The sequence below is a fragment of the Pongo abelii genome, chromosome 10, assembly GCF_028885655.2.
Source record: "Pongo abelii isolate AG06213 chromosome 10, NHGRI_mPonAbe1-v2.0_pri, whole genome shotgun sequence".
NCBI classification, from domain to species: Eukaryota; Metazoa; Chordata; class Mammalia; order Primates; family Hominidae; genus Pongo; species Pongo abelii.
Genome location: NC_071995.2, coordinates 108,026,278 through 108,052,896, shown reverse-complemented (window position 1 = coordinate 108,052,896; position 26,619 = coordinate 108,026,278). Strand labels below are relative to the sequence as shown.

At 45.1% G+C, this 26,619-nt stretch overlaps 2 protein-coding genes across 3 annotated transcripts in view; one reads left to right on the top strand and one right to left on the bottom strand.

The window, feature by feature from the left end:
- MYO1H (myosin IH) overlaps nt 1-18,802 on the bottom strand; it is a 202,391-nt gene extending 183,589 nt beyond the window's left edge. The window contains exon 1 of the mRNA XM_002823726.4: nt 18,682-18,802. The gene's annotated coding sequence lies outside the window, so the exon portion shown is untranslated. The remainder of the gene's footprint in view (nt 1-18,681) is intronic.
- A 2,447-nt stretch (nt 18,803-21,249) lies between these two features.
- The window catches only part of FOXN4 (forkhead box N4), a 30,559-nt gene continuing 25,189 nt past the window's right edge, over nt 21,250-26,619 (top strand). The window contains exons 1-2 of one of the 2 annotated variants that reach the window (XM_002823719.5): nt 21,250-21,415; nt 22,214-22,302. In XM_002823719.5, coding sequence (XP_002823765.1) covers nt 22,217-22,302 — 86 coding nt within the window. In that variant the 5' untranslated portion in view covers nt 21,250-21,415; nt 22,214-22,216. The remainder of the gene's footprint in view (nt 21,416-22,213; nt 22,303-26,619) is intronic. The other variant, XM_054528186.1, reaches the window with a different exon arrangement.

Below are 26,619 nucleotides of genomic sequence, written 5' to 3'. Positions count from 1 at the left end.
ATGGGTCACTCAAGCTTACGAAGCCCTTACGAATCCAGTTATTAAATGAGGAAGTGGGAAGTTCCTTAGCTTCCAAAGCACAGAAGTAACCTTGCGAGACATGTGTCCATCAGGCACATTCAGATATACATCGTTAGCCAAGTGGTGTGTCTGTTGCTATTAAAAATCTTATAATAACAACAGTATCATTTAAGTAATTGCTTAAATACTGAAAAAGTATAGCCAGCTTCATGTGTATATGTATATATGTATGTGTGTGTGCATGTTTTCATGCACGTATCTACATACACACACTTTATTTGGAATAATTTTAGACTTACAGAGAGGTTGCAAACACAGTGTAGGCAGTTTCATATACCCTCTCTCAGTTTCCCCTAATGTTAGCATCTCACCTAACCTGGTACACTGGGAACAACTAAGAAATGAAATTAACATTATCATTATAACTAGACTCCCGATTTGATTCAGATTTCACCAGTTTTGCCACAAATGTTTGTCTTCTGTCCCAGGCCCCCAATCCGGTTCATCACCATGCTGTCTGAAATTATCTTGCCATTCACTTGTTTACTTACTCATCATCTGCCTCCTCCCCCATAAATTCCTTGAAAGCAGAGACTACGGCTGTCCTATCCACAGCTGTACCCTCAGTGCTTAGCCTTGATCACCACGTGGAATTCTAGGAACAAATGTATACTATCGTCCAAGTGTGTAGGAGGTTCTATTGTCAAGGCCTCGGCATAATCACTGGCATATAATTGGCACATGATGTATGAGGTTGAATTGTTTTTAGGGAGCACAGCATCATGGTAAGAACACGCACTGGCAGGTGGTTAATTATTAGTTGAACGAGTGAAAGGAAAAGCCATTATTCAGCGAAGGCAGGAACCAAAAGATATACAGACAGCTCCTGGTTTATGAGCTATTTCAACCACCTGCATTTAAGCCTTCTTTGAATCATTTTCTAGCATAAGAAGTAACAAAAGGCTAGCTCACAATCCCTGGGTAGTCAAAAATTCATCTCAGCACCCATTGAGGATGACTGGTTAATCTGTTCTTTCCAGAGTCTCCCTTGGAAAGATTCTCTCCCTCTCTGTTCGCCTTCCTAAGCCCAAGAGAGACAAAGCAACCCCACCTAAGGCAAGGTTCAGCAGAATTTTTCTGGGAAGAGTTAGACAGGAAAATATTTTAGGCTTTCCAGGTCATAAAGGGCACTGTTACAACTACTCAACTCTGCTCTTGTGGCTGAAAAGCAGCCGTGGACAATATTGTACACTAATGAACATGGCTGTACAATAAAACTTTACTTATAAAAACAAGCAGTGGGCCACAGGCTGTTTTTCAATCTAGGGCATACCCACCCCTATAAACTACACAGATATATACAATAAACACGTGGAACAGAAGATCAGCCACAAAACTGAAAATACCATCCAGTTAACAGAGTTTGTGCATATAAAGAAAGGAGGTTCCTAAAAACAGACAGATTTGCAAAAAAAAGAAAACTGATTTTACTGAGAGCTGATGTACCATAACTGTTAGGAACAAAAGTCTCATCATTTTACACAGTTACCACTTTTTATGTGTGGTGAGAACATTTAAGGTCTACTCTCTCAGCGAATTTCAAGAATGTGTTAATTAGCTTGATCATGCTAATCATTCCACAGGATATTTGTATATCAAAACATCACATTGTACACCTTAAATATATACAATTTTATGTGTCAATAATACCTCAAATACAGCTGGAGAAAATACTTGTGATGCTATATTTAGCGAAAATATAGGTAAAAAGATATGTCTCTGCAAAACAGAGGAAAAAACAACATTAGAAGAAAATCCATTTGTAGAGATGTTCTTTTTATAATTTCAATGTTATTTTGGATTTATTAAAACACATGAAATGCAGAAGGGGAAAGGAACAAAAAGTTCAGAGCCAGTATTATCACAGCCCAGCTCTGTGACCTATTCTGTAACTGCACAGTGTCTCAGTTGTCTCATCAGTTTAAAAGGGATACTAAAGCCAGGTGTAGCAGCTCACACCAGTAATCTCAGCACTTTGGGAGGCTGAGGTGGGAGGACTGCTTGAGCCCAGGAGTTCAAGACCAGTTTGGGCAACATAAGCAAGACCCCCATCTCTTAAAAAATAAGACAAAATAAAAGGAGTACTGATAGCATATCTCTCATAGGCTTGTTGTAAGGATGAAGAATTAATGCATGTTCCTTGCACAACATTGTGAATGTACCAAATGCCACTGAATTGTTCACTTGGTAATACCTAATTTTACAGTAATGAGAATTTCACCTCAATTTAAAAAAACTGAGGTAAATCACATATTCATCACACACACACACACACATATATATGCGTGCTATGATCCCCAATGATTATTCTCAGAATTTTACTCAGAGACCAAAACATCTTGACCATAGTGAAGCAGCTACGATGGGACTTTTTAGCTGTCACCATCCTTCTTCCGTGCTTTAAATAATTCTAAGTGGTGTATCAAACAACGCAATCAGCCTAAAATACTTTTGGAGTCTAAAAAGAGTTGATGCATAGAAAGCATTTAGGACAGGACCCAGCACTGAGCAAATAGTCAATAAATGCTAGTTATTATTATACTATTGTTAAGTTATGAGTGACCAGAATATGTTTAGGTTGAACTGAATTCTAGAAGAAAGCACTTTGGAGACACCACATCAGGCAGAAGAGGTACTTTTTCTTTTTTTTTTTTTTTTGAGACAGAGTTTTGCTCTTTCAGGCTGGAGTGCAGTGGCACGATCTCTGCTCACTGCAACCTCTGCCTCCTGGGTTCAAGTGATTCTCCTGCTTCAGCCTCCCGAGTAGCTGGGATCACAGGCACCTGCCACCACACCTGGCTAATTTTTGTATTTTTAGTAGAGACATGGTTTTGCCATGTTAGCCAGCTGGGTTTCAAACTCCTGACCTCAGTGATCCACTCTCGGCCTCCCAAAGTGGTTATTACAGGTGTGAGCTGTTGCACCCAGCCAGCACTTTTTCTTCCTTTTTAAAATAACTACAGAAGGCCAGGCACGGTGGCTCACGCCTGTAATCCTAGCACTTTGAGTGGTGGAGGTGGGTAGAACACAAGGTCAGGAGTTCAAGACCAGCCTGGCCAAGATGGTGAAACCCCATCTCTACTAAAAATACAAAAAAATTAGCCCCGCATGGTGGCGGGTGCCCATAATCCCAGCTACTTGGGAGGCTGAGGCAGAGAATTGCTTGAACCCGGGAGGCAGAGGTTGCAGGGAGCTGAGATCGAGCCACTGTACTCCAGCCTGGGTGACAGAGGGAGACTCTGTCTCAAAAAAGAAAAAAAAATTAAATAACTACAGAACCTGGGGACACATTCTACTGTAATGTAAAGAAGAGTTCCCTCCTCATCCTTGCTCCATGAGCAAGATTTTAAACTCTAATGTAATAACAGTGTTAATATCTAAGAGATGTATTGAAGAGGTGTATTTTGTCAAAGGTATCTTATTCATAGAGTGGGGGGAAAGTTTATAAGTTTGGCAGAATAGATTTTCCAAAGATGGTCACAGTAGTGCCTCCCATCCCACTTGCTCTTCTAAACCTTGCCCATTCCCCCATCAAAAGGTAGAGTCTAGGCCGGGTATGGTGGCACATGCCTGTAATCCCAGCACTTTGGGAGGCCGAGGTGGGTGGATTGCTTGAAGCCAGGGGTTTGAGACCAGCCTGGGCAACATGGCAAAACCCCATGTCTACTAAAAATACAAAAATTAGCCGGGCACGGTGGCATGCCTGTAATCCCGGCTACTCAGCAGGCTGAGGCAGGAGAATTGCTTGAACCCAGGAGGCGGAGGTTGCAGTCAGCCAAGATTGTGCCACTGCACTTCAGACTGAACAACAGAGTGAGATGCTGTCTCAAAAAGTAAAATAAAATAAAATAAAAAATAAAAAAAGGTAGAGTCTAATTCCCTCCCTTGAATCTAGGTGGCCTGTTACTCACTTGTAACCAACAGAATATGGAGTAGTAGCATGGATGAAGAGTTCCTTCCTCATCCCCCATGTGGAGGGATGGTGTGTTCCCAAGACCCACTAGCCCGGGAATGGGAGAAGAGAGACCAAGAAGGGGTGACAGACAGCATGGAAGTAGGGAGAGAGGATGCAGCAGGAAGTGATCTAGAAACATACAAACTGCTGGGGCCCTGGGCAACTGGACAGTGATTGAGTCATTCACCTGGTGGATGAGGAAGACGCCTGGACAGGCACAGGCGGGCCAGCAGGTTGTGCCCGAGAAGTCTGATTCACCTCTTCAGGTAAGCACTGCTGCATGCTGACAGGGCCTCAGATAGCAGTCTCCTTGGACCACAGAAAATACTTTCTAGACAGGGCCTTTACCCAATACCGAAGAACTGCTATCAGGGATGGTCTTGTGTAAGCCTTAAAGAATGAGAACTAATTTATACTCCCACCAATAGTGTAAAAGCGTTCCTATTTCTCCACAGCCTTGCCAATATTAGTTGTTTCCTGACTTTTTAATAATCGACATTCTGACTGGTGTGAGATGGTATCTCATTGTGGTTTTGATTTGCATTTCTCTAATGATCAGTGATGATGAGCTCTTTTTCATGTTTTCTCGGCCGCCTAAATATCTTCTTTTGAGAAGGGTCTGTTCATATCCTTTGCCCACTTTTTGATGGGTTTTTCTTGTAAATTTGTTTAAATTCCTTGTAGATTCTGGATATTAGCCCTTTGTCAGATGGATAGATTGCAAAATTTTTCTCCCATTGTGTAGGTTGCCTGTTCACTCTGATGCCAGCTTTTTTTTGCTGTGCAAAAGCTCTTTAATTAGATCATATTTGTCAATTTTGGCTTTTGTTGAAATTGCTTTTGGTGTTTTAGTCATGAAGTCTTTGCCCATGCCTATGTCCTGAATGGTATTGCCTAGGTTTTCTTTTAAGGTTTTTTATGGTTTTGGGTTTTACACTTAAGTCTTTAATCGTCTTAATTTTTGTATAAGATATTTTTAGGAAGGGGTCCAGTTTCAGTTTTCTGCATATGGTTAGCCAGTTTTCCCAGCACCATTTATTAAATAGGGAATCCTTTCCTCATTGCTTGTTCTAGTTCAACCATTGTAGAAACCAGTGTGGCAATTCCTCAAGTATCTAGAACCAGAAATACCATTTGACCCAGCAATCCCATTACTGGGTATATACCCAAAGGATTATAAATCATTCTGCTATAAAGAAACATGCACACGTATGTTTACTGCAGCACTATTTACAATAGCAATGACTTGGAACCAACCCAAATGCCCATCAATGATAGACTAGATAAAGAAAATGTGGTACATATACACCATGGAATACCATGCAGCCATAAAAAGAATGAGATCATGTCCTTTGCAGGGACATGGATGAGGCTGGAAGTCATCATTCTCAGGAAACTAACACAGGAACAGAAAACCAACCACCACCTGTTCTCACTCATAAGTGGGAGCTGAACAATGAGAACACATGGACACAGGAAGGGGAACATCATACACCAGGGCCTGTTGGAGGGTGGGGGAAAAGGACAGGGAGAGCATTAGGCCAAATATCTAATGCATGCAGGGCTTAAAACCTAGATGATGGGTTGGATAGTGCAGCAAACCACCATGGCACATGTATACCTATGTAACAAACCTGCACATTCTGCAAACGTATCCTGGAACTTAAAATTAAAAAAAAAAAAAAAGAAAAAGAAATGGGAACTGAGGCTTTCTCAGATAAGGTAACAAATCTAGAAAAAAATCAGTGTTCACCCATTATCTTCACTCTTGGCTCCCTGAGCAGAATTTTAGACCCTAATATCAATTACACAATTTTAATATCTAAGAGACACATTGAAGAGGTGTGGTGTTTTGTCAAAAGCATCTTAATCATGGCAGGGAGCAGCTTATAAAATAAGTTTGGCAGATTAGATTTTCCAAAGACATTCACAACAGTATCTCCCATCCCACTTGTTCTACACCTTGCCACTCCCCTATCAAAAGGTAGAGTGTAACTCTCTCCCTTGAATTTAGGTGGCTTGTGACTCACTTGTAACCAACAGAATGTGGCAGAAGGGACACTGTGTGGCTTCTGGGGCTAGATCAAAGACACAGCTTCCATTGCAGCATCTGGCCCCCTGAGGCGCCAAGCTGTAAGAAAGCCCAGCGCATGGAAAGGCCACCTGTAGGCATTCTAGTCAGTTGGCCTCATCCTTCAATGCCCCGAGTCCAGGAGCCAGGCATGAGAGTGAGTCTTAGGATGACTTGAGATCAACTATCAAGTCACTCCCACCCCAGCCTTGGGGTCTTCCTAGCTGAGGTCCCAGACATTGAGGACCAAAGACAAGCCAGCTCTGTTGAACACTTTCTTTTTTTTTTCTTGAGTCAGGGTCTCACTATGTTTCCTAGACTAATTTCAAACTCAGGCTCAAGGGATCCTCCCGCCTTAGCTTCCCAAATGTTGGGATTACAAGCATTAGCCACCACACCCTGACCAACCATTATACACTTTCTGAATTCCTTGCTCACCAAGTTGGTGAGAATAAAAGGGTGATTTTATGCCACTAAGTTTGGGGTGGTTTATTACTCCCCAGGAGTAACTGAAGCAATAAGGAATAGATGTTCTTAATTGACCTTTATGAATCAAACCCTGACTCGTTACTGCTTTCCATACCCTGTTGGACACACTGATGCTACCAGGCATGCTGAACTGTCAAATACAGTGGAACTTCTAGAACCTTCTTACCTTAGGTCTGGGGCCAGCAGCATCAGTACCCTCTGGGAGCACTTAGAAATGAAAAATCCCAGATCCTCTCCCAGACTTAACTGAATCAGAATCTGCTTTTTAATAAGATCCCCAGGGGACCTCAGTGCGCTGGCAAGTTTGAGAAACAGGGCTTTCTAGAACATCTGTGCATTTCTGTTCCCACCAACAAATACAGGTGACTCATAAGAATTCAACTCAGCTGGTGGGAAAAGAAATGCAAGGCTGTTCTGTTTTTGTGCCCATGACACTTGCTATTTTAATTAATTCATTTCAACATCAGACAAACCAATGGAACCCAAGTGCATAGACGTCTTTCAATGTGTATTACAAAGAGAATGTAGTCTGTGGGTTAATTTCTATTAAATTTGGTAAGGGGAGAAAACTGCAAAAGATCTAGGATAAAAACCTAGAAGGTATTCTGTACTCAGATTGCTTTGCACGTGTTAAGTCCCCATTCCACAATAAAGAAACTGACCCCGGGAATTACAGACAATTCATTATGGGTATAGTTTTTTCTGTTTTTTGTTTTTGAGACAGAGTCTCACTCTTTCGCCCAGGCTGGAGTGCAGTGGCTTGATCTCAGTTCACTGCAACCTCTGCCTCCTGGGTTCAAGCGATTCTCCTGCCTCAGCCTCCCAAGTAGCTAGGACCACAGGCGCACACCACCATGCCCAGCTAATTTTTGTATTTTTAGTAGAGATGGGGTTTCACCATGTTGGCCAGGATGGTCTCAATCTCCTGACCTCATGATCCTCCCGCCTCAGCCTCCCCAAGTGCTGAGATTACAGGGGTGATTTTTTTTTTTTTTTTTTTTGAGATGGAGTCTCACTCTGTCACCCAGGCGGGAGTGCAGTGGCGTGATATCAGCTCACTAGAACCTCCGCTTCCCAGGTTCAAGCGATTCTCCTGCCTCAGCCTCCTGAGTAGCTGGGATTACAGGTGCCTGCCACCACGCCCAGCTAATTTTTGTAATTTTAGTAGAGACAGGGTTTCACCATATTGGTCAGGCTGGTCTCGAACTCCTGGACCTCATGATCCACCTGCCTCAGCCTCCCAAAGTACTGGGATTACAGGCCTGAGCCACCACGCCTGGCCTTATAGGTATAGTTAAAGCAAGAACATTACTTGGCTTTGTCCCACATCCTAAAACAAACAAAAAACAATAACTGTGACCCCACTGAAAAGATATATAAATCAATATGCATTAGTATGGTTACATTAAAATACTTAATATTTTGAGTATTTTGAAATGCATTGTAGACACTACAGACTGGTGACTCAGAGGCCAGGCAGGGCCCCCTTCGTTCCTTGTCTCTGAAAGGCTGGAAATGTAAAGTGGTGGACGTTCCAGGCCCTCTTGGAACTAGGAGCGGCAACCAGGTTCAGTTCCAGGCAAAGATTAATGGAGGAGTGTTTAGGTGGGGCTTCCAGGGGATCTTTATAAAGAAAACAGATTCAATTTATGTGTAAGTGTTTCATATAGCAGTAAACATCTTTATGGTCTTAAAGACCATAAAGAGAGCCAGCTCATATCTGGCTCTCTGCTTGATCCACTTTGCCTAACCTATCCATTTCCCCAAGGATAGATATTTAGGTCAATTCTAACTCATCACTGCCTCAGACAATAGCATGATGAACACCTTCAGATGTGTTCCCTTTGGGACCTGTGTACAATTTCTTGTGGGTATATGGCCAGAGGTAAGAGTGGTCATAAGGGCATTGCATGCGTAATTACATCGTGTTCTGCAAAACTCTTTTCTGGAATGGTTATAGTCATCAGTCCCTCAAAAATGCACTACAATTTTCCCTGTATGTCTATTTCTCTGTATCACTGCCATTAGGTGATATTTTCAGGCTGTACAATCTTTGCCAGTTTGATGGGTATAAAGTGGTATTCTGTTGTTTAATTTTGTATTAATCTGATTTTTTGATGCGCTTATAGAAGATTGATTAACCACAAATGTTTATTAGCCAGTAAGCTTCACATTCTGGAAATGGTCCAGTCATATGAACACCTGACCTTTTCTACGAGTATCCTATCTTTTCCATTGATTTGCAGTGTTTCCTTTTTTTTTTTTTTTTTTTTTGAGATGGATCTTTCTCTATCGCCCAGGCTGGAGAGCAGTGGCACAATCTCGGCTCACTGCAACCTCCACCTCCGGGGTTCAAGCGATTCTCCTGCCTCAGCCTCCTAAGTAGCTGGGATTACAGGCGCCTGTCACCACAACCGGCTAATTTTTGTACTTTTAGTAGAGACAAGGGGGTTTCACCATATCGGCCAGGCTGGTCTCGAACTCCTGACCTCAAGTGATCTGCTTGCCTCAGCCTCTCAAAGTGCTGGATTACAGGCATGAGCCACCATGCCTGGCCTCAGTATTTCCATTTGTATTCTAGGTCTAGAGCAGAATTCCTGGCTGGTTTAGACATTGCAAAGATCTTTGAGTCTGTCACCTGTCTATTGTGTGGGGTATCCTTAGTTGAACATTAAGTCTTTAATTTTTATGCAGGCAGATGTACCCAGTTATGCCGTTAATTTGTGTTTTTGAGGGCTTTTAAGATGGAGTATTGCTCTGTCACCCAGGCTGGAGTACAGTGGCACGATCTTGGCTCACTGTAACCTCTGCCTCCTGGGTTCAAGCAATTCTCCTGCCTCAGCCTTCCAAGTAGCTAGGATTACAGGTACCCGCCACCATGCCCAGCTAATTTTTTTATTTTTGGTAGAGACGGGGTTTCACCACGTTGGCCAGGATGGTCTCGATCTCTTGACCTCGTGATCCGCCAGCCTCAGCCTCTCAAAGTGCTGGGATTACGGGCGTGAGCCACCCTGCCTGGCCGAGGATCTTCTTCAACAAGTCCTTCCCAATATTCTCCTATATATTGTTTCAGATTGATACTAATCCTTTTACAGTTTGTCTTCTAAACCCTTCTAGTATTTACCTTTGTATATGAGATGAGGCAATAACTCAGGTTACTTTTCTTCACAAACAAAAGCAGTTTTTTTTTTGAGACAGAGTCATGCTCTGTTGCCCAGGCTGGAGTACAGTGGTGCGATCTCAGCTCACTGCAACCTCTACCTCCCAGGTTCAAGCAATTCTCCTGCCTCAGCCTCCCAAATAGCTGAGATTACAGGCACATGCCATCACGCCTGGCTTTTTTTTTTTTTTTTTGTATTTTTAATAGAGATGGGGTTTCATCATGTTGGCCAGGGTAGTCTGGAGCTCCTGTCCTCAAGTGATCACCCCACCTTGGCCTCCCAAAGTGCTGGGATTACAGGCGTGAGCCACCATGTCTGGCCCGTTTTTTCTTTTGAGACAGGGTCTTGCTTTGTCACCCAGTCTGGAGTACAGTGGTACAATAATAGCTCTCTGCAGCCTCAAACTCCTGGGCTCAAGTGATCCTCCTACCTCTGCTTCCCAAGTAGCTGGGACTACAGGAACCTCCCACCATGCCCAACTATTTTTAATTTTTATTTTTTTTGTAGAGACAATTTCTCAGTTGCCCAGGCTGGTCTCAAACTCCTGGGCTCAAGCGATCTTCCCACCTCAGTCTCCTAAAGCACTGGGATTACAGGCATAAAACACTATGCCTGGCCAATAAATTTTAAATTTACATAGCCCCCTATGGTTCATGGCTACCATATTAGACGATAAAAGTCTAGCCAATTTAGTAATTCAAAACAAAACAAAACAAAAAACAAAAACAATCTATTTTGTTTCCTCTCCAGTCTTCTAAGGCCAGTGGTTCTAACCTGGGGGCAATTTTGCTCCTGAGCCCCAAGGAACGTTTATCATCATCTGGAGATAGTTTTGTTCGTCATGATGTGGGCAACATCTAACATCTAGTGGCTAGAAGCCAGGGAGCCACTAAATATCCTACAACACCCAGAAAGTGCCCCCAAACAAAAAATCATCCAGCCCCAAATGTCTTTAACACCAAGACTGAGAACTTTGCCATAGGCCTTTCTCATGGCAAGCAAAGGTTTTCCTAACTTGTATAATTGTTATACTCATTTCCTTGATTTAATTGTGGTAAAAAAAAAAAAACAAAAAAAAACACCACCACCACCACCTAACAAAATTTACCAACTAACCCATTCTAAGTGTACAGTTCATTAGCGTTACATTCACCTTGTGCACCAGATCTCCAGAAGTTTTTCCATCTTGAAAACCAGAAACTCTATACCTATTAAACAAGCACTCCCATTTTTTCCCTTCCCCCAGCCCCCTGACAACTACCATTCTGATTTGTTTCTGAGTCTGACTACTCTGTGTATCTCATATACGTAGAATAATGCAGTCTGTCTTTTTTGTGACTAGCTTATTTCCCTTCGTGTAACATCTTCAAAGTTCATCCATGCTCTTGCATGTGCCTGAATTTCCTTGTTAAGGCTGAATAATATTCTATTGCATGGAGATGCCACGTTGTGTTTATCCATTTATCTGCTGATGGGCAGTTGGGTTGCTTCCACCTTTTGGTTATTATGAATAATGCTGCCATGAACATGAACATGCAAATATCTCTTTGAGATCCTGCTTTCCATTGTTTTGGGTAGACGCTTAGAACATGGGTGTATCATTTTCTTGATTAAATACACTTTTTGGTTTTGAATGATTTTAGAATGACAGAAGAGTTACAAAGAAAATGCAGAGAATTCCCAAATGCCTCGCACCTGATTTCCCCTCCCCTCACTCCCGCCCATCATTTCACATTACCATGGTACATTTCTCACAAGTAAGACACCCACTTTGGCACATTCCTATCTAAACTCCAGACTTGATTTGGACTTTACCACCTTCCCCAGAAATGTTCTCTTCCTGCTGCAGGATCCAACTCAGGGCACCACACTGCATTTCATTGTCATGCCCGCCCAGTCGCTTCTGGTCTGGGACAGTGTCTCCTGCTTCCTTGTTTTCACGACCTTGACAATTTTGGAGCCTTTGGCAGCCTTGAAAAGCCTACGGACCCTTCTCAGAATGAAAGAACACGCGCAGGACAAAGGAATCCAACTCTGATTGTAATACAGTGATCAAGGCCAGTTCCCAACGTGTGGGTGAACAGTGTGGGTTTCACTGAAGTTTTTGTGGGGAACCAGGGGAGCAGATGGCATTATACAGCACACTCCAGCCTAATCACAGCAGCCCTAGGTTTCTCCCTTCTCTCCTTTGTCATCTCTCTTCCAGGCAGTGCTCTTCCCCTCCTCTCCAACTTGTTTCTTTAACAAAACCAAACCCTCATTTTACATCCCTAACGAATAGCATGGAGGTGAAGCACCTCTGTGCCTTCATCATTTATCGGGGAAGCATGAGAGCCACTGACAGTGCTGCTGACCTTAACCTTTATCACTTGGTCAGGTCATGTGTGCCAACCTGCTCCACTGCAAAGCTACTTTTTATTCCTCTCCATACTCTTATTTGGAGGCCAGTCACCAAGACCAGCCAAACAGTGAAGGGAAGGAGTGAAGGCAAAATTAGCCTCCACCTCCTAGGGGAAGGATCATCTACATTTATAAGGACTATTTATAAATTCTTTTATAAGAAATATTTATTTTATAATAAATATAAACTTGTTCTAATGTAGCATAAGAAATATGGTTACATTGGGATTCTAAGAAATATTTGTTACTTCTCCTCTATGTAAATATTTCTTTAACCAGCATTTACTCACAGATACTTGTTTTATACTTTGGGTTATAACCTAAATTTGTTCAGCTTTGATCACTCTTTGCTTTTTTACGCTATGTACCAACAACTATATGTTTTGTTTGATACTTTCATGTATGTTTTAAACCTGATAGAACAGACTTTTTCCAGGGAATAAATCTTGCTGCACAATGTCATAAATGTCATTGATAATCATGACAATAAAGGCTACCCTGGTCATTCTGAACAAGATGTTATCCAGACCCAGTGCCTGAGAGACACAGTTGAAATGAGGACCAGTTGCACAGCACCTCTAGAATTACCGTGAGAAGCTTATAAGCATCCTCTCAAGACAGAGCTGTAAAGCCCTTCTGGGAGGGTAATTAATTGGTCCAATAGAGAGGACATTGTCATTAATACTCAGCTGGTCCAATGCTGTCCCAAATCCCTGGCTGGGTTCAGGGATAAGCCTTAAAACCAGGGTGGAGGCCGTATCCCTAAAAGGAAACAAAGCTCTGTCTTCAGCCAGACAGACATTCAGGTGCAACATCGCCTGTGCTTTTATTTTGCTGTGAGCCCTACATCAAAAAGGTGGGTGGAAAAAGAATATTTAGGATCAACAACAGTTCATTGAAATAAAGGGTTTCTTGAGAAGCCCTGAAAAAGGCCAGGGGAAGTGTGTTTTTCTCTGAGAATATATTCTCCTGACTGCAAAGTTATTTCTCATCTTTGCATCTGAAATCAAATAGAGATTAGGAGAACTTATTTGAACTTAAATTACTATCAAAATGGTTACTCTCTGATTTAAATTTTTAGTGAACAATTGGGTGAGACACTGTTTCTTTAAAAAATTAAATTATTTAAATAGAAACAGACTTATTACTTGGTTATTTCAGTCTCCAGCACATACTGGCTGGCCACTACTGTAAAGTGATCTGCATTCAAGATTGTGTGTATAAGTGTGCCATTTTCATTCTCAACATCAAGCATGTCATGGAGTTTACACGGAGTCAGGCAAGGGACAGTTTCAAAATCAGGAGAATTGTATTTCAGAGTCAGTCCTTTTCATCTCAAGGGCAGATTAATTTTTGAGGCAATCAACACATCCCAGCTCATGCAATGCATGGCAACTTCCTTCCTGATGATTAGTGAATCTGCAGGTATTGGTTTTGATAATGAACTATCAGCAAAGTACATCTACCAAACCCTCACTGCCTCCTCCACTGTGCAGTTGCTCTTTAAACAAATTCAAATGGAATCTAAGCACTAAAGCTAAGCACACTGAAAGAACATTTCTATATATGCACTTGGTAGGTTTCAAAGCTCACAGAACAGACCGCAGAATTTCACATATGCAAGGTGATGAAACACATTCTTAGGGACCTGAGGGTCCTAAACAAGTCAGGCGCTAGGACCTCCACCGTATTCTCCGGGCCCAAGTTGTGCAGGTCTTTTTGTCCGTTACACCCATGCATGTAATCAGCGATTGTTCCTATTGTAAATCCTAGGTTCACCATCTGTATGCTCCAAAAGGCTGGGGGATTGTTAATACCCTGTCCCTATGGGATTAATCTGCAATTTCACACTAAATGATTTTTAAGTATAATTTGTTACAATGATACATTACCATTTCTAAAACAAACAGCCAGGATTGTTATGAGGCAAGCATCTGGGGAGTGCTATATTGGAACAAGTTTATATGCCCCGGTTTCACGTTCACCTCACTTTAGACACAAATGGGAAGAGATGAGAAAAGCCCTATCTAGAACCTTGGGAATGGGCTGTTGGTGAGTGAACACGCTGCTTTTTGTTACTGGGGAGCATGATCCGAACACACAATAGTGATAAGACTGAAAGAAAGTTCTCTAAGCAGTTCTTTAAAACCACTCAGGGTTGCTGGGTGTTTGCAGGATAAAGCTGTTTGCAGTGAAAAGTACAAGTTTGGATTCTCTGTTGAGCAACGAACTATTTAAAAAGGCCCTTTTGTGGACAAAGGAAGAGCTCCCCCCAACCCACCCAAATCAATCTGTGACATAAAAAAGAGGTGGCTTGAAGTATGCAGAGGAATTATGCATTTTCATGTAACACTCTTATTTTTGTCTTAGTTTATTCCACGAAAGACATTATTCTAATCAAAAGTTACCATGAATTTCAAAATATATTACACAGAAGAATATACTTATTCGAAATCAAGTCTAAAGAAAGCAAGAGCACCAAACACCCACCTCACAGCATCATCAGGAAGTCAGAACGAGATGTATAGAACTTAGCACCTTGTTGGGCAGAGTAAGTTGTTTGAAAGGATAACTTATTCTTTGTATCAGCTACTGACAATTTTTGAAATTTTGATAGCAACACGGACACAGAAAGTATTTTGTTTTTGTCTTCACTGTATTATAAGACCAAAGAAAGACATGTTCCAAGACAAATGGCAAAGGCCCAAGTCTTGGGATTGGGTGATAAGGACTGGTAGGGTCTGGGGCATACTGAAAACCCTGGGACCTGCCCTGTAACAGGAGGCAAGCTGCACTTGGTCCCAGCTGATAGCTATCTTGAGGGATCGTGGGCCTAGTGTGGCCAACTTTTCGATTTTTAAAGAAAAAACCCCAACATGTAGAATTTAAAAATTCTGGCATCTAATTCAAAATTTTTAAAAGAAAACCTGTGAGCCAAACAAAGCCTGTCTATGGCTGAATGTGGCCTGTAGATCCCTGGCTCAGGATCCCTGATTTGAAAAAATAGAAAAACACATACAAAGAAAACAGAATACACAAGAGTAATAGTCCCAGTCTAATAATGTAGACCCAGATTAGATATGGAATTATACATAAATGCACCTATAACACAGGTCCAATGGCTAGAGCAATAATCCTGCATGATATGAGAAAATAACACTAAAAGAGATACACAAAGTGGCCAAATTCAATCAGCTATAGAATTCAGAGGCAAGATAGCTTTTCCTTGATTGGTGATTAGTGAATGGAATTTCCTGATGGAAAATGAAGGCAAGATCTTAGATTGGGTGAGGTAATGGATTCAGGGAAGAAGACAAAGGCCCTGAATATTTTTTATTTTATTTTTGAGACAGGGTCTTGGTTTGTAGCCCAGGCTGGAGTGCAGTGGCGCAATCGTGGCTCACTGCAGCCTCCACCTTCTGGGCTCAAGCGATCCTCCTACCTCAGCCTCCCGAGTAGCTGGAACTACAGACACATGTCACCACACCTGGCTAATTTTTGTATTTTTTTGTAGAGATGGGGTTTTACCACGTGGCCCAAGCTGGTCTCGAATTCCTGGGCTCAAGTGATCTGCTGACCTCGGTCTCCCAAAGTGCTGGGATTACAGGTGGGAGCCCAGCCAACTTGATTATTCTTTACTTTTTCTGGGCCAATCTAGCTACAGAACAAGGAGAAGCACCTTTAGAAACAGTCACCTGGAAACAGCTGTTTCCTGTTGAGCACCTTCTAGCATCAGGTGCTGTCTTTAAGCCTCTCAGAGCCCTGAAAGATGAGTGGTGGTATTCCTTTTTGAGAGATGGGGAAGTGAGGGTGCAGGGAATAACTTGTCCAGAAACACTCAGCCAGGGGGGACTAGGGGAGGGGCAGCTTTGAGACTTGAACCTGGTCTGCCTCACAGCAGAGCCATCATGAAGCCCTTTTCCTAGAGGGCTGTCACCCCACTGAAAGAGTCTGCTAGCAGCAGGGAATGGGTTGTTTTGAGCAAATATTCTAATTCATATGGAATCACTGTGTTAATATATCATGGATTATTCACTAGCCAACAATAAAACATGCTTAAGGTTAAAATGATGCCAATTTGTTATGTCTTTGATGATTCAGAAGGTATCTCAGAATTTTCCAGGGCCCGGTGAGTATCAATTAGCAGCATAACAATGTGGATAGATATTCAGTAATACCAGCCAAAAGACAGCCCAGATTTTTTTTTTTAAAAAGCGTAAAAAAAAAAAAAAAAAAAAGAAAGAAAGAAAAAAGAAGTGAAAAAGGCCGGGCACGGTGGTTCATGCCTGTAATCCCAGCATTTTGGGAGGTCAAGGCAAGCAGATCACTTGAGGTCAGGAGTTCTAGACCAGTCTGGGCAATATGGTAAAACCCCGTGTCTACTAAAAACACAAAAATTAGCCAGGCATGGTGGTGCACGCCTGTAATCCCAGCTACTCAGGAGCCTGAGGCAGAAGAATCACTTGAACCGGGGAGGCAGAGGTTGCATTGAGCCAAGATCCCACCACTGCACTCCAGACTGGGGAAAAACAGCGAAACTCTGTCTAAAAAAACAAGGAAAAAAAACTCCAAAGAAAACACTTTTCATAAAGGAATACCTGGACATATTGACTAAAACTACCATAAAATTAAATGAGGTTATTATAAAAGGATGGAAAAGAATTTTTTTTTTTTTTTTAAAATGCTCTTGCAACTTGCCCAGTGCACATTTGTGGATCATAGTCCATAACGGGCTTGATTTTGTTAGCTGCTGTGTCCACTTTTCTGGGAAGTAGAACAGAACAGTGATGGACCTGGATCTGGGCTGAGGTTGCAGGATGATATCACAAAGGTGCAAAGACATTACAGCACTCCCTTCCTGGAAACATCCAAGGGTTCAGCATCCTCTTATTAAATAAGACATATGACAACAATAAGCAGTTCTTCTGCAATCGCATTCCCAAAGAGAATGATCATACACATATCAGTCAAGCTAACAGCAGCGGAGATCAATGACCAGTGTATTTTCATGGTCTCCTAAAGGGGAAAAAAATAATCTGTGCTCCCATCTTCCGAAGTTGTTGTTGGACATTAAATGGTGGCTCCATAGTGCGACGGGAACTGTATAGCTTAGGAAACCAGAATTCGAAATTACTGGCATGCACCTTGGAGAGGTGACACTGGATAAACTCTCCTGTGAGAACCTGTGGGTTTCTTTTTTGTTTTTTTTTGAGGCAGATTCTCACTCTGTTGCCCAGGCTGGAGTGCAGTACTGCAATCTTAACTCACTGCAGCCTCAACCTCCAGGGGCTCAAAGCAATCCTCCCATCTCAGCCTCCCAAATAGCTGGGTCTACAAGCATGCACCACCATGCCTGGCTAATTTTTTGTTTTTATTTGTGTAGAGACAGTCTCACCATGTTGCCCAGGCTGGTCTCGAACTCCTGAGCTCAAGCATGCACCCACCTCGGCCTCCCAAAGTGCAGGGATTACAGCTCTGAGCCACCACACCCAGCCTCCATTGAGAACTTTCTTATAAGAAAATATCACCTAGCTTTTAGGAATTGACAAAGCAAGGGAAAAAAAGTGCCTATAAATCTCCAGGGTACTTACTATGTGCCAGACACAGCCCAGGGTGCCACGGCCCTGGAGGGTTCTAGTTTAATGGTTCATGGGGAAAAAAAAAAAAGACCTTGGTATTTCTGCTTCATAGACATGCCCTGCGGTTCACTAGATCAAGCCAGCAGTCAGGGTCAAAGAAAGAGACCTGATCATTACTACAAATCACATATTCCAGACCTCACTCCCTTTTCCTCCTCACCATTGGAAAACTAGACCAATAAGCAAAGCAAAAGTCAAGGACTTGGGAAAAAGGAGAAGAAATGGTCATGACCTGTTAATAAAACTGAACTTCTAGGCCGGGCACGGTGGCTCACGCCTGTAATCCCAGCACTTCGGGAGACTGAGGCAGACAGATCACGAGGTCAGGAGATCAAGACCATCTTGGCTAACACGGTGAAACCCCGTCTCTACTTAAAAAAAAAAAAAAAAAAAAAATTAGCTGGGCGTGGTGGCGGGTGCCTGTAGTCCCGGCTGCTCGGGAGGCTGAGGCTGGAGAATGGCGTGAACCTGGGAGCTTGCAGTGAGCCGAGATCATGCCACTGCACTCCAGCCTGGGTGACAGAGCGAGACTCCATCTTAAAAAAAACCAAAAAACAAAAAACTGAACTTCTTGATCAAATAAAACCTGCTTTGAGCTTGCCAAGTGAGTTAATATTCTTAATCCTTCAGTATAAACACTGTTTCTACACATGGCATGTGAGGAACTGGTGTTCCCAGTTATGACTGAGTTGGTTTATAAGCTTATCAGCATCATGAACAAATTATTTCTTACATAGCCATGGGCACCTTAGCTTTGAACAGACCATGCAGATAACAGATCAGGCAGATAACTACACTGCTTAACTATCAAACCTAAGCAACCAAGATGCAGATTAGAGCATTTTCCACTGCATAGAACTGGAAAGGAAAGCCAAAGCCACATACCTATTGCTTTTTCTTTCTTCTGCAAGATTTCCTGTATAATCGGAGGTCTGGTAAACCGGGTTTGTGTTGGGCCTCGTAGAAATCGTGGTAATAGGGAATCTGAAGAAATCAGGACCAATATAAGGCCTGGGATCCTCTCCCTACACCGGAGTAAAGAATAATGCGTAACGAAGCTATGGACGCAGGTGAATTTCACGTTCTTTCATTTAAACAAGAAAAAAAAGGTGTGTATTGGCCGCCTTTAGCTCAGTGAAAGCATCACCTAGTACAGGTGTCCTCATTTGCTTGACCACAAAATCACCTGAGGCACTTGTTAAACAATAAAGGTTCCTAAGCCTTGCATTTTATGGTTCTGACGTCACCCCAGGTGACCTACTACAATTGAAAAATGCCATATATTGATATAAGGGAAAAATAGATTGATCTAACAAAGTGAAAGCAGGGTTTTTGTTAAGTTCCCTGGGTTTTGTAGCAGTAGGTGTTGTAGTGGCAATATTTTCACCAACCAGTCCTGAAGCAGTGAACTCAAAAATCTCAATTTTTTAATTAAGTGACCTCCCCAAACACCCTCAACCTTCCGCCCCACTCCTTTTTAGTGGGAAGGGGTGTCTTTTAGCGAAGGATTCTTGCCTTTCTTTTCCGTATTTCATGAGTCTACAGAACTCACAGACTGGATGCCTTTTATTTTAAAAACTTTACTGAATCCATCAGCTTTCAGAAGAGACAATTTCTTTCCAAACCATTCTGAAGATATAAAATTATACCTTAATGAAAAGGACTGTGACCTCAAAAGGAGGTTGTCAAGTCACCCACGTTTCCTTACAACTCCAAGAAGGATTAACAGAAATAAACCCAAATGCTTTGAATGCTTACAACTTGACTGGTGAATTAATTATATGTCATTCAGGGACATTCAAAGCAACATAAACTATGTAAACCACTTTCCTAACCGGTCAATACACACATTTTAAATACATGCTGGTCAGAGGGAGATGAAAACTGAGAAAGTTTCATGACTGTGACCTCAACTAACATCTGTAAACTATATCTTTTTCCTCCCTGGAGAATGAAAGCTGATCTATTTACTCTTGGCAGAGAAGAAAGGAGGAAGGACGTCCAGGTGCTACCAGAAAACCATTTGTGAGGACATGGACCAGTGCCAAGGTCACAGCCCACCTGAATAGAACTTGAAATCCAGGCACACCCAGTCCAGGGGAGCCCTAGAGTTCTTCCTGAACTTAAACACCGGGTTTTTTTAAAAAAAAGCTTCACAGTCACAGGTGGGGGGACACTGGTCCCCTGCCTGCTGCGAAGTAGATAACGCGAGGACAGCCTCAAAACAACTCCAGACGCTTCGGGTGCCTGAGCCTCACTCGGTGGGGGCGGCGCAGACGTCCACGTGCAGTACGCGAGCTGGGGAGGTGCGGGAGCCCGCGCTCTGCCCGTGCGCCGCCGACCCACTCACTGCCGCTGGGGGCTTCGGGTTCCCCCCATGCAAAAGGGCTATATCATCAAGGGCTGATGCGAAGAAGAACCCAGAAGGAGGCGTCAATAAGTAACGAAAGAATACGGGTGGCCGTGCCTAATATCGTAGCTGCCGTGGCAATTACTGCAACGGAGGCTCGAGAGTTAGGGCGCCAGAAACGCACACTTTCCAGGGGACCAAACTCATCCAAGCCTCCTAAGGGACCTGTGGAGACCTCTGCCCGCGCTGGACTCCGCCGCCGTCCGCGGTCCGCGCCACCTTTCCCGCGGCTGGCTCCAGGCGGGGCGGGGCAGCGGCGGCGCGGGCCGGGCGGCGGGGAAGGGCGGGAGCGCGTTTGCACACGCGGGCCACTGCCCCCAACGGCTGCGCTGGGCTCGCGGCGCCGTACCCCGAACGCCGCAGCCTCCACCGCCGCCACCCACCGCCACTGCCGTCGTCGCGGCTGCCGGGGCCGCCGAGCCCCGCCGCGCTCGCTCCGGGCGGGCTCACCCTCCTCGCGGGACAGGGGGGCGCAGCGCGCAGTCCCGGGGAGCCCTCCTCGCCTCGCCGCCGCGCTCGGCCCGGGCCCCCCCTCGCGGCCCCAGCAGGTGGAGGCGCCCCGCGCCCTGCTCCGCAGCCCCCTCCCGCCGCGCGCCAGCCCGCGCGGGCGCAACTTTCTTAAAGGGACAGGTGGCCCGAATCCGCGTCCACCTGGGGCCCGGTCTCTGCCTCCCGGCCCGTCCTCCACTTTGGGGGAGAGAGGGGGTTGCAACAGATCTCTCCGCCCTCCCACGTCCTTTGCCCCAGGCGGGATTGCAAGTTTTAATGCACCCAGCCTCCTTTTGCAACTTAATTCCCTTGGCCGAAATCACCCTCCCACTGCTCCTCAACGCATGCTCGCGGGCATGCAGTTGTTGTCACTGTTGGCAAAGTTTGAAGAGGGGTCCCTACCCCTGCACCCCTCCGCCCCGCCCCCCTCACACACACCCCCAGAACCCCGGGGCGTGCAAGGCTCGCGGCTGCTGGGAAACGCCCGCTGCAATCCCCTTGACCCTGCCCTGTAACTGACCCTTGGGGAAAAGCCCCCCGCACGGCTACTGCGCATGCTCTGAGCTGGACAGCTCCAGAGAGGGAAATTTAAAAACGGTTCGAGCTGCGACGGCGGCCAAATTGCGGAACGCGAGGGGCGAGCGCGAGGGAGCCCCCCTCCGGAACCCCTGCCCACTCCCGGAGCGCCGGCAGCGGCGGCCCCGCGAGGATCGGCTCCAGGTACCGCCTTGCAGGGTCGGCTTTGCTCCCTCCTCCCGGGCAATGCCGGGCATTGCATTTCCAGGGTAGAGACCCGGGCGCAGAGGCTGCGGGGCCGCCTCCCTCTGCTCCCTTTTCCTCCTTCCTGGGAATCCTTCGATGGCTTTGGGGGCGGAACTGAGCCTTTGGTGGGCTTTTATGTTGGTTCAGGCTTGGAGTTTGAGAAACTTAGGGAACTCAAATATTTTTATTATTTTTTTAAGGCAGTGTTTGTGTGTTGCGGGGATGTGGGTGGTTGAATTGGTTTTCCAGTAAGGGCTTGTGGCATTTCTGAAGGCATTTCAGGGTAGGAGTTTGCGGGGATTATTCCCTTTGCAAGTGGGAATTTGTTCCCCCAGTGAAATACACATGTCACATCCAGCTGCCCCTTATTTTCAAAGTGATCATAACCAAACTGAGGTTGAAAATATAAGGCTTGGAAGGAAATCATTTTTCTGATTCCTATTTTGTGAGTCCACATTTTCCAGGTTTGACATTTGGATTCTAGAGGCTTCCCTTGCTCTTCCTCCATTAATTCGAAAGAACTGGGAATTTCATTTCATTCTCTTCATTTGCTTCTAAAACCCTGTAGAATTGCCCTGGGAAAGTGACCTGAGATGCCCAGGAATCCTCTAGAACTTTTTTTCTTTAAAGAAAAAAAAAAAGTGTTCTGTGAGTTGATTGCGCGCCATCTTTCTGAATTGCGGGAAAACTGGGGGTTTCTACCCTGTCCGTATCGTCGCTGATGGGAGCTTTGTTTTCTGCTTGTCTTTTCCCAAGGAGATGATAGAAAGTGACACCTCATCCATAATGTCAGGAATTATTCGAAACTCAGGGCAAAATCACCACCCCTCTCCACAGGAGTACAGGTGAGGGCTCCAACAATAACAAACTATATATTTTTTAATTGCTCAAAGTGTTTATATGCTGTTTATCGTTTCTGAAACTGCCCAAGAACTATTGTTATGTTCAATTCTGTGATTTTTGCGGGAGAGCTGGAAGGTCTTGATTTCAATGTTGGTCTTGCTAAGGGTGTCTGGGCCACAACCTGGCCCAGTGGGACCACGAAATGCCTGCTGTCTCTTGTCGCCTCCAAAAGAGGTCCGTTTCTGCATTTGATACTGTTTGGGCATCCTGGTGAATGTTAAGATGACAATAGCAGCTACTGCTTCCCCTCCAGTAGCCTTAATGGGGACTGTGGGAAATGCTCCCCTACCCCCTGCCAAAAAAAACCTTCTGGGAGGAATTGGGTTCTATCCTCCGTGGATGTTAAGAAAGTAGTCAAATCTGCTAAGTTCTCAGCCAGGCTGTGTGACATTCAGCAAGTCCTTTGCCCTGGGCCTCACTTCCTCATCATTTAATTGATCTTATTGAATTAGATGATCTTAAGGTTTCTTCTAGGCCTCATGTGTTTGAAGAGTAAATTAGATGGAAACTGAGGCCTTGAAACAGGGTGAAGCAAGGTACAAGTGAGAGGATGCATGGAAGCCTTCAGAGCCCTTCTGTCTTTTTTGTCTTCAAACCTCATAGCCAAAAAGGCCTTTAGGAGGTCAACCAGTCTGCGCATCCCCTATTTTTTTTTACAGTTGGGGAAACTGAGGCCAAGAAAGGAGAAAGGGCTTGTCCAAGGTCTCCAGGAGGGAAAAGGAGGAAAAGGAAGGACCTGGAGTCCCCTCCCGGCCTCTTTCCCCTTGAGGCCAGGGAGCCCTGACCTTGTCTCCCGGGCCCCCCCGACAGAGCAAGCAACATGTCTGTAGGCTGAGGGGGCACAGTCCAGATTACGGAATGGGGACAGGACCAGGGCTGGCCTGGGAAGAGCAGGCTGTCACCTCCTATCAGCCCTGTTTACCCAGGGGTTGTCTGGCCCCCTGGGGTCACTGCAACTCACCAGCAGTGCCTGCTGGGGCAGACCGCAGCCCCCAATTAGAGGGAGGCTGCTTCCTGAGGGCTGTGGACCTGGAAGCTGCCTTCTGAGATCCAAATGAGGACACAGATTCAAACAGATATTTGCAGAGAGCCTGCTGTGTACAGACCTGGGGCCAGTTACATGGCAGTTTGCAAGCACCTACTGTGTGCCATCCCCCATCGCTCACCTCATCTCGGGAGGTTGCTCTGATGAGCCCTGTTGTATAGGTGAGGAAACTGAGGCTCAGAGAAATGAAATGGCTTCTCCCAAGATCACACAGCCAAGGGCCTCTAGGCTTCCTTCCAGCACTCACAGGGTTTAAATAATGCCAAGTGATTTAGTGGCAGTGTAAGGGTTAGCAGCTTAGGCTCTCAAGTCCATTATAATCCCAACTTCTCTGGCTGTGTGGAGCTCTCTGAGCTTCAGCTTCTTCATCTGTAGAATGGGAATAGAAATAGTACCCACTGCATGGAGTTGTTATGACAAATTAGTAATCATTTTTGGCTCTGCCGTTCACCAATTATGAGCAGATTCACCTGTGAACTTTCATAGTTTTGTACAATGGGGATAATAAAAGCTAGCTCTGGAGGGTTAAATGATATATGTATCATATTATCTATGAAGGTACCTGACACCCAGCAGGCACTGAATGTATCCAGGGTGAATCTACTTCTGCCCTCCTAGCTGCAAGCCTGGGCGAGCGCATCCTTCCTCCAGGTTGGCTTTAAGAGCTCAAAGACATTGAATCTTACTGTTGCCTAAAAGCATCCCTTAAAAGCACTAGAGATAGGGGAGTCAGAGAGTGAGAACAATTGCTAGGATTCAGACACGTGTGGGTTCAAAGCCCAGCTTTAGGCAGGGCCAGTGACTTGCTTTCGTTTCTCATCTTTAAAATGGGCATGATCACGGCTCTTCCCTCATGCAGTTGCTGGGAGGATTAAGTAAATAAAGCTTGTAGAGCAAGAAACACATAATCAGTAGTTGCTGTTGCTGTTACCACTTAGTTACATTACAGAATCCAGCTTCCTGCAAGAGACGTGTCTATGGAGGGCTCTCACGGTGGGAAGTGGGGAGGAACTTGGAGGGTGGGAGAAACCCTGAATCCAGGTGCCTGGGTGCTGCCCAGGAGGGGCTCCCATCAGACTCAGCCCCGGAGTCTTGGCCTCGATCACCTGGGCCACCCAGCTGACAAACTGTCTGGGGCACTAAGCAGCTGCCCTTCTCCAGAAACAGGGCAGGGCAAGCAGAGAACTTCTTGGGGGCCTGGCAATGCCTAGCCAGTCCACTGCCCAGCTAGCAGGGGTCAGGGGTTGGGGAGTGGGGAGGAGAAGCAGGCCTGCTCCCATCAGCACTGGATCCAGAGGTGCCCAGGCTCCTGGTCTGGCACAAGCCTTTCCTATTCACGTGGATTCAAGGCTGGGTTTTATTTTTTTGTTTTTTGTTTTTTTTTTTACTTGTGTTTTTTTTGTGTGTGCGAGTCACTCTGTCACCCAGGCCGGAGTGCAGTGGTGTGAACTCAGTTCACTGCAACCTCCGCCTCCCAGGCTCAAGAAATTCTCCTGCCTCAGCCTCCCTAATAGCTGGGATTACAGGTGACAGCAACTGTGCCTGGCTAATTTTTGTATTATTAGTAGAGACAGGGTTTTGCCATGTTGGTCAGACTGGTCTCAAACTCCTGACCTCAAGTGATCCGCGTGCCTCCACCTCCTCCCAAAGTGCTGAGATTATAGGCATGAGCCACCGTGCCCAACTGTGTTTTCTTATATCCAACAGCCAGAGTATCCAGAAGACAAAATAACATAGTAATAATAACAACAATAATAATAGCAGCTGGTGGTTTCTTAACCTTTTACTGCCTGCCTTCCTTGTGCCAGGCTCTTGGCATAAATCCCCATCAAATCCCCAAAACCACCCCATGGGGGTAGCACTCTTGGGCCCATTTGATGAATGAGGAAACCAAGGCTGAGCCTGTTTAAATGGCTTAACAAGATGGCACAGCTCATCATGGGTACAGTGGAGACTTGGCCCCAAAGCGGTTGCACCCTAAGAGTATTTGTAACCACCATTTGTGACCACTGGCCCCAAGTCCTACTGGCCATGAGCACGGGTGTTGGAACAGAATAAGCTGCTGCATCACCTCACCGCGGTGTGACCCTGGACTAGTCACTGCCTGTCTCTGAGCCTCAGGTTCTTCATCAGTGAAATGGAGCCACCCAATTTGCAGGTTTGCTGGGAGGATTCTGCACCTCGAATAGGTCAAGGCATTCAGAGGGGCCTGGGAGACAGTACTTTCTTGCAGAGGGGGTTTTATTATTACACAGTGACTTCCCACTTCCAACCACTCCCATTTTTCTCCTCAAATAATAGCCCAGGAGAAGTTTATGGGCTTCTCATTCGCCCTCCCACATCCCAGAGAAGGGCTGCAAGGACCACTCAGGCTGTGGGTCCAGCCTCTCGTGCTGCCGCCTGGCTCTCCATCCCCCTGGGGCCAAGTTTGGCCGTTAATTTTCAATGGCTGTGTGCAGGAGGGCGGGGGCAGCAGCTAGAGGCGGCTGCCCTGTCCCTGGGGAGCTGTCAGGAGTCAGTGGCGGGGCCTAGATAGCAAATTGGCAGCAGCCTCTCAGCCCTGCTGCTGATGAAGGGGCAGGGGACCGGGGGTGGTCCTGACCTCCTGGGCAACGGTAAACAGGGCTCATGCTGAATGTGGGTTAGCTGGATTTCTCTCTAGCTCGGGGGGTGGGAGGAGAGTCCACTCTTAGAGGTGCTAAAACAGAGTTATTAAGTACCTACTGTGTGCCAGGCACCTGCAAAACATCTTACCAAGGGCAGCATCCCATTTCATCTTTTTCTTTCTTTTTTTTTTTTTTTTTGAGACGGAGTCTGGCTCTATCGTCCAGGCTGGGGTGCAGTGGCGCGATCTCGGCTCACTGCAACTTCCACTTCCTGGGTTCCAGCAATTCTCCTTCCTCAGCCTCCTGAGTAGCTGGGATTACAGACGCCCACCACCACACCCAGCTAATTTTTGTATTTTTAATAGAGATGAGGTTTCACCATGTTGTCCAGGCTGGTCTTCAACACCTGATCTTAAGTGATCTGCCTGCCTCAGCCTCCCAAAGTGCTGGGATTACAGGCATGCCACTTTTTTATAGTAACAACCATGAGACAGGTACTGACATTATCCCAATCTATAGATAAGGATACTGAGGCCAAGAGACATGACTTGCTGAAAGGCACACATTTATGAAGGGACAGAACTTATTAATCACCCGCCCCCACCTTT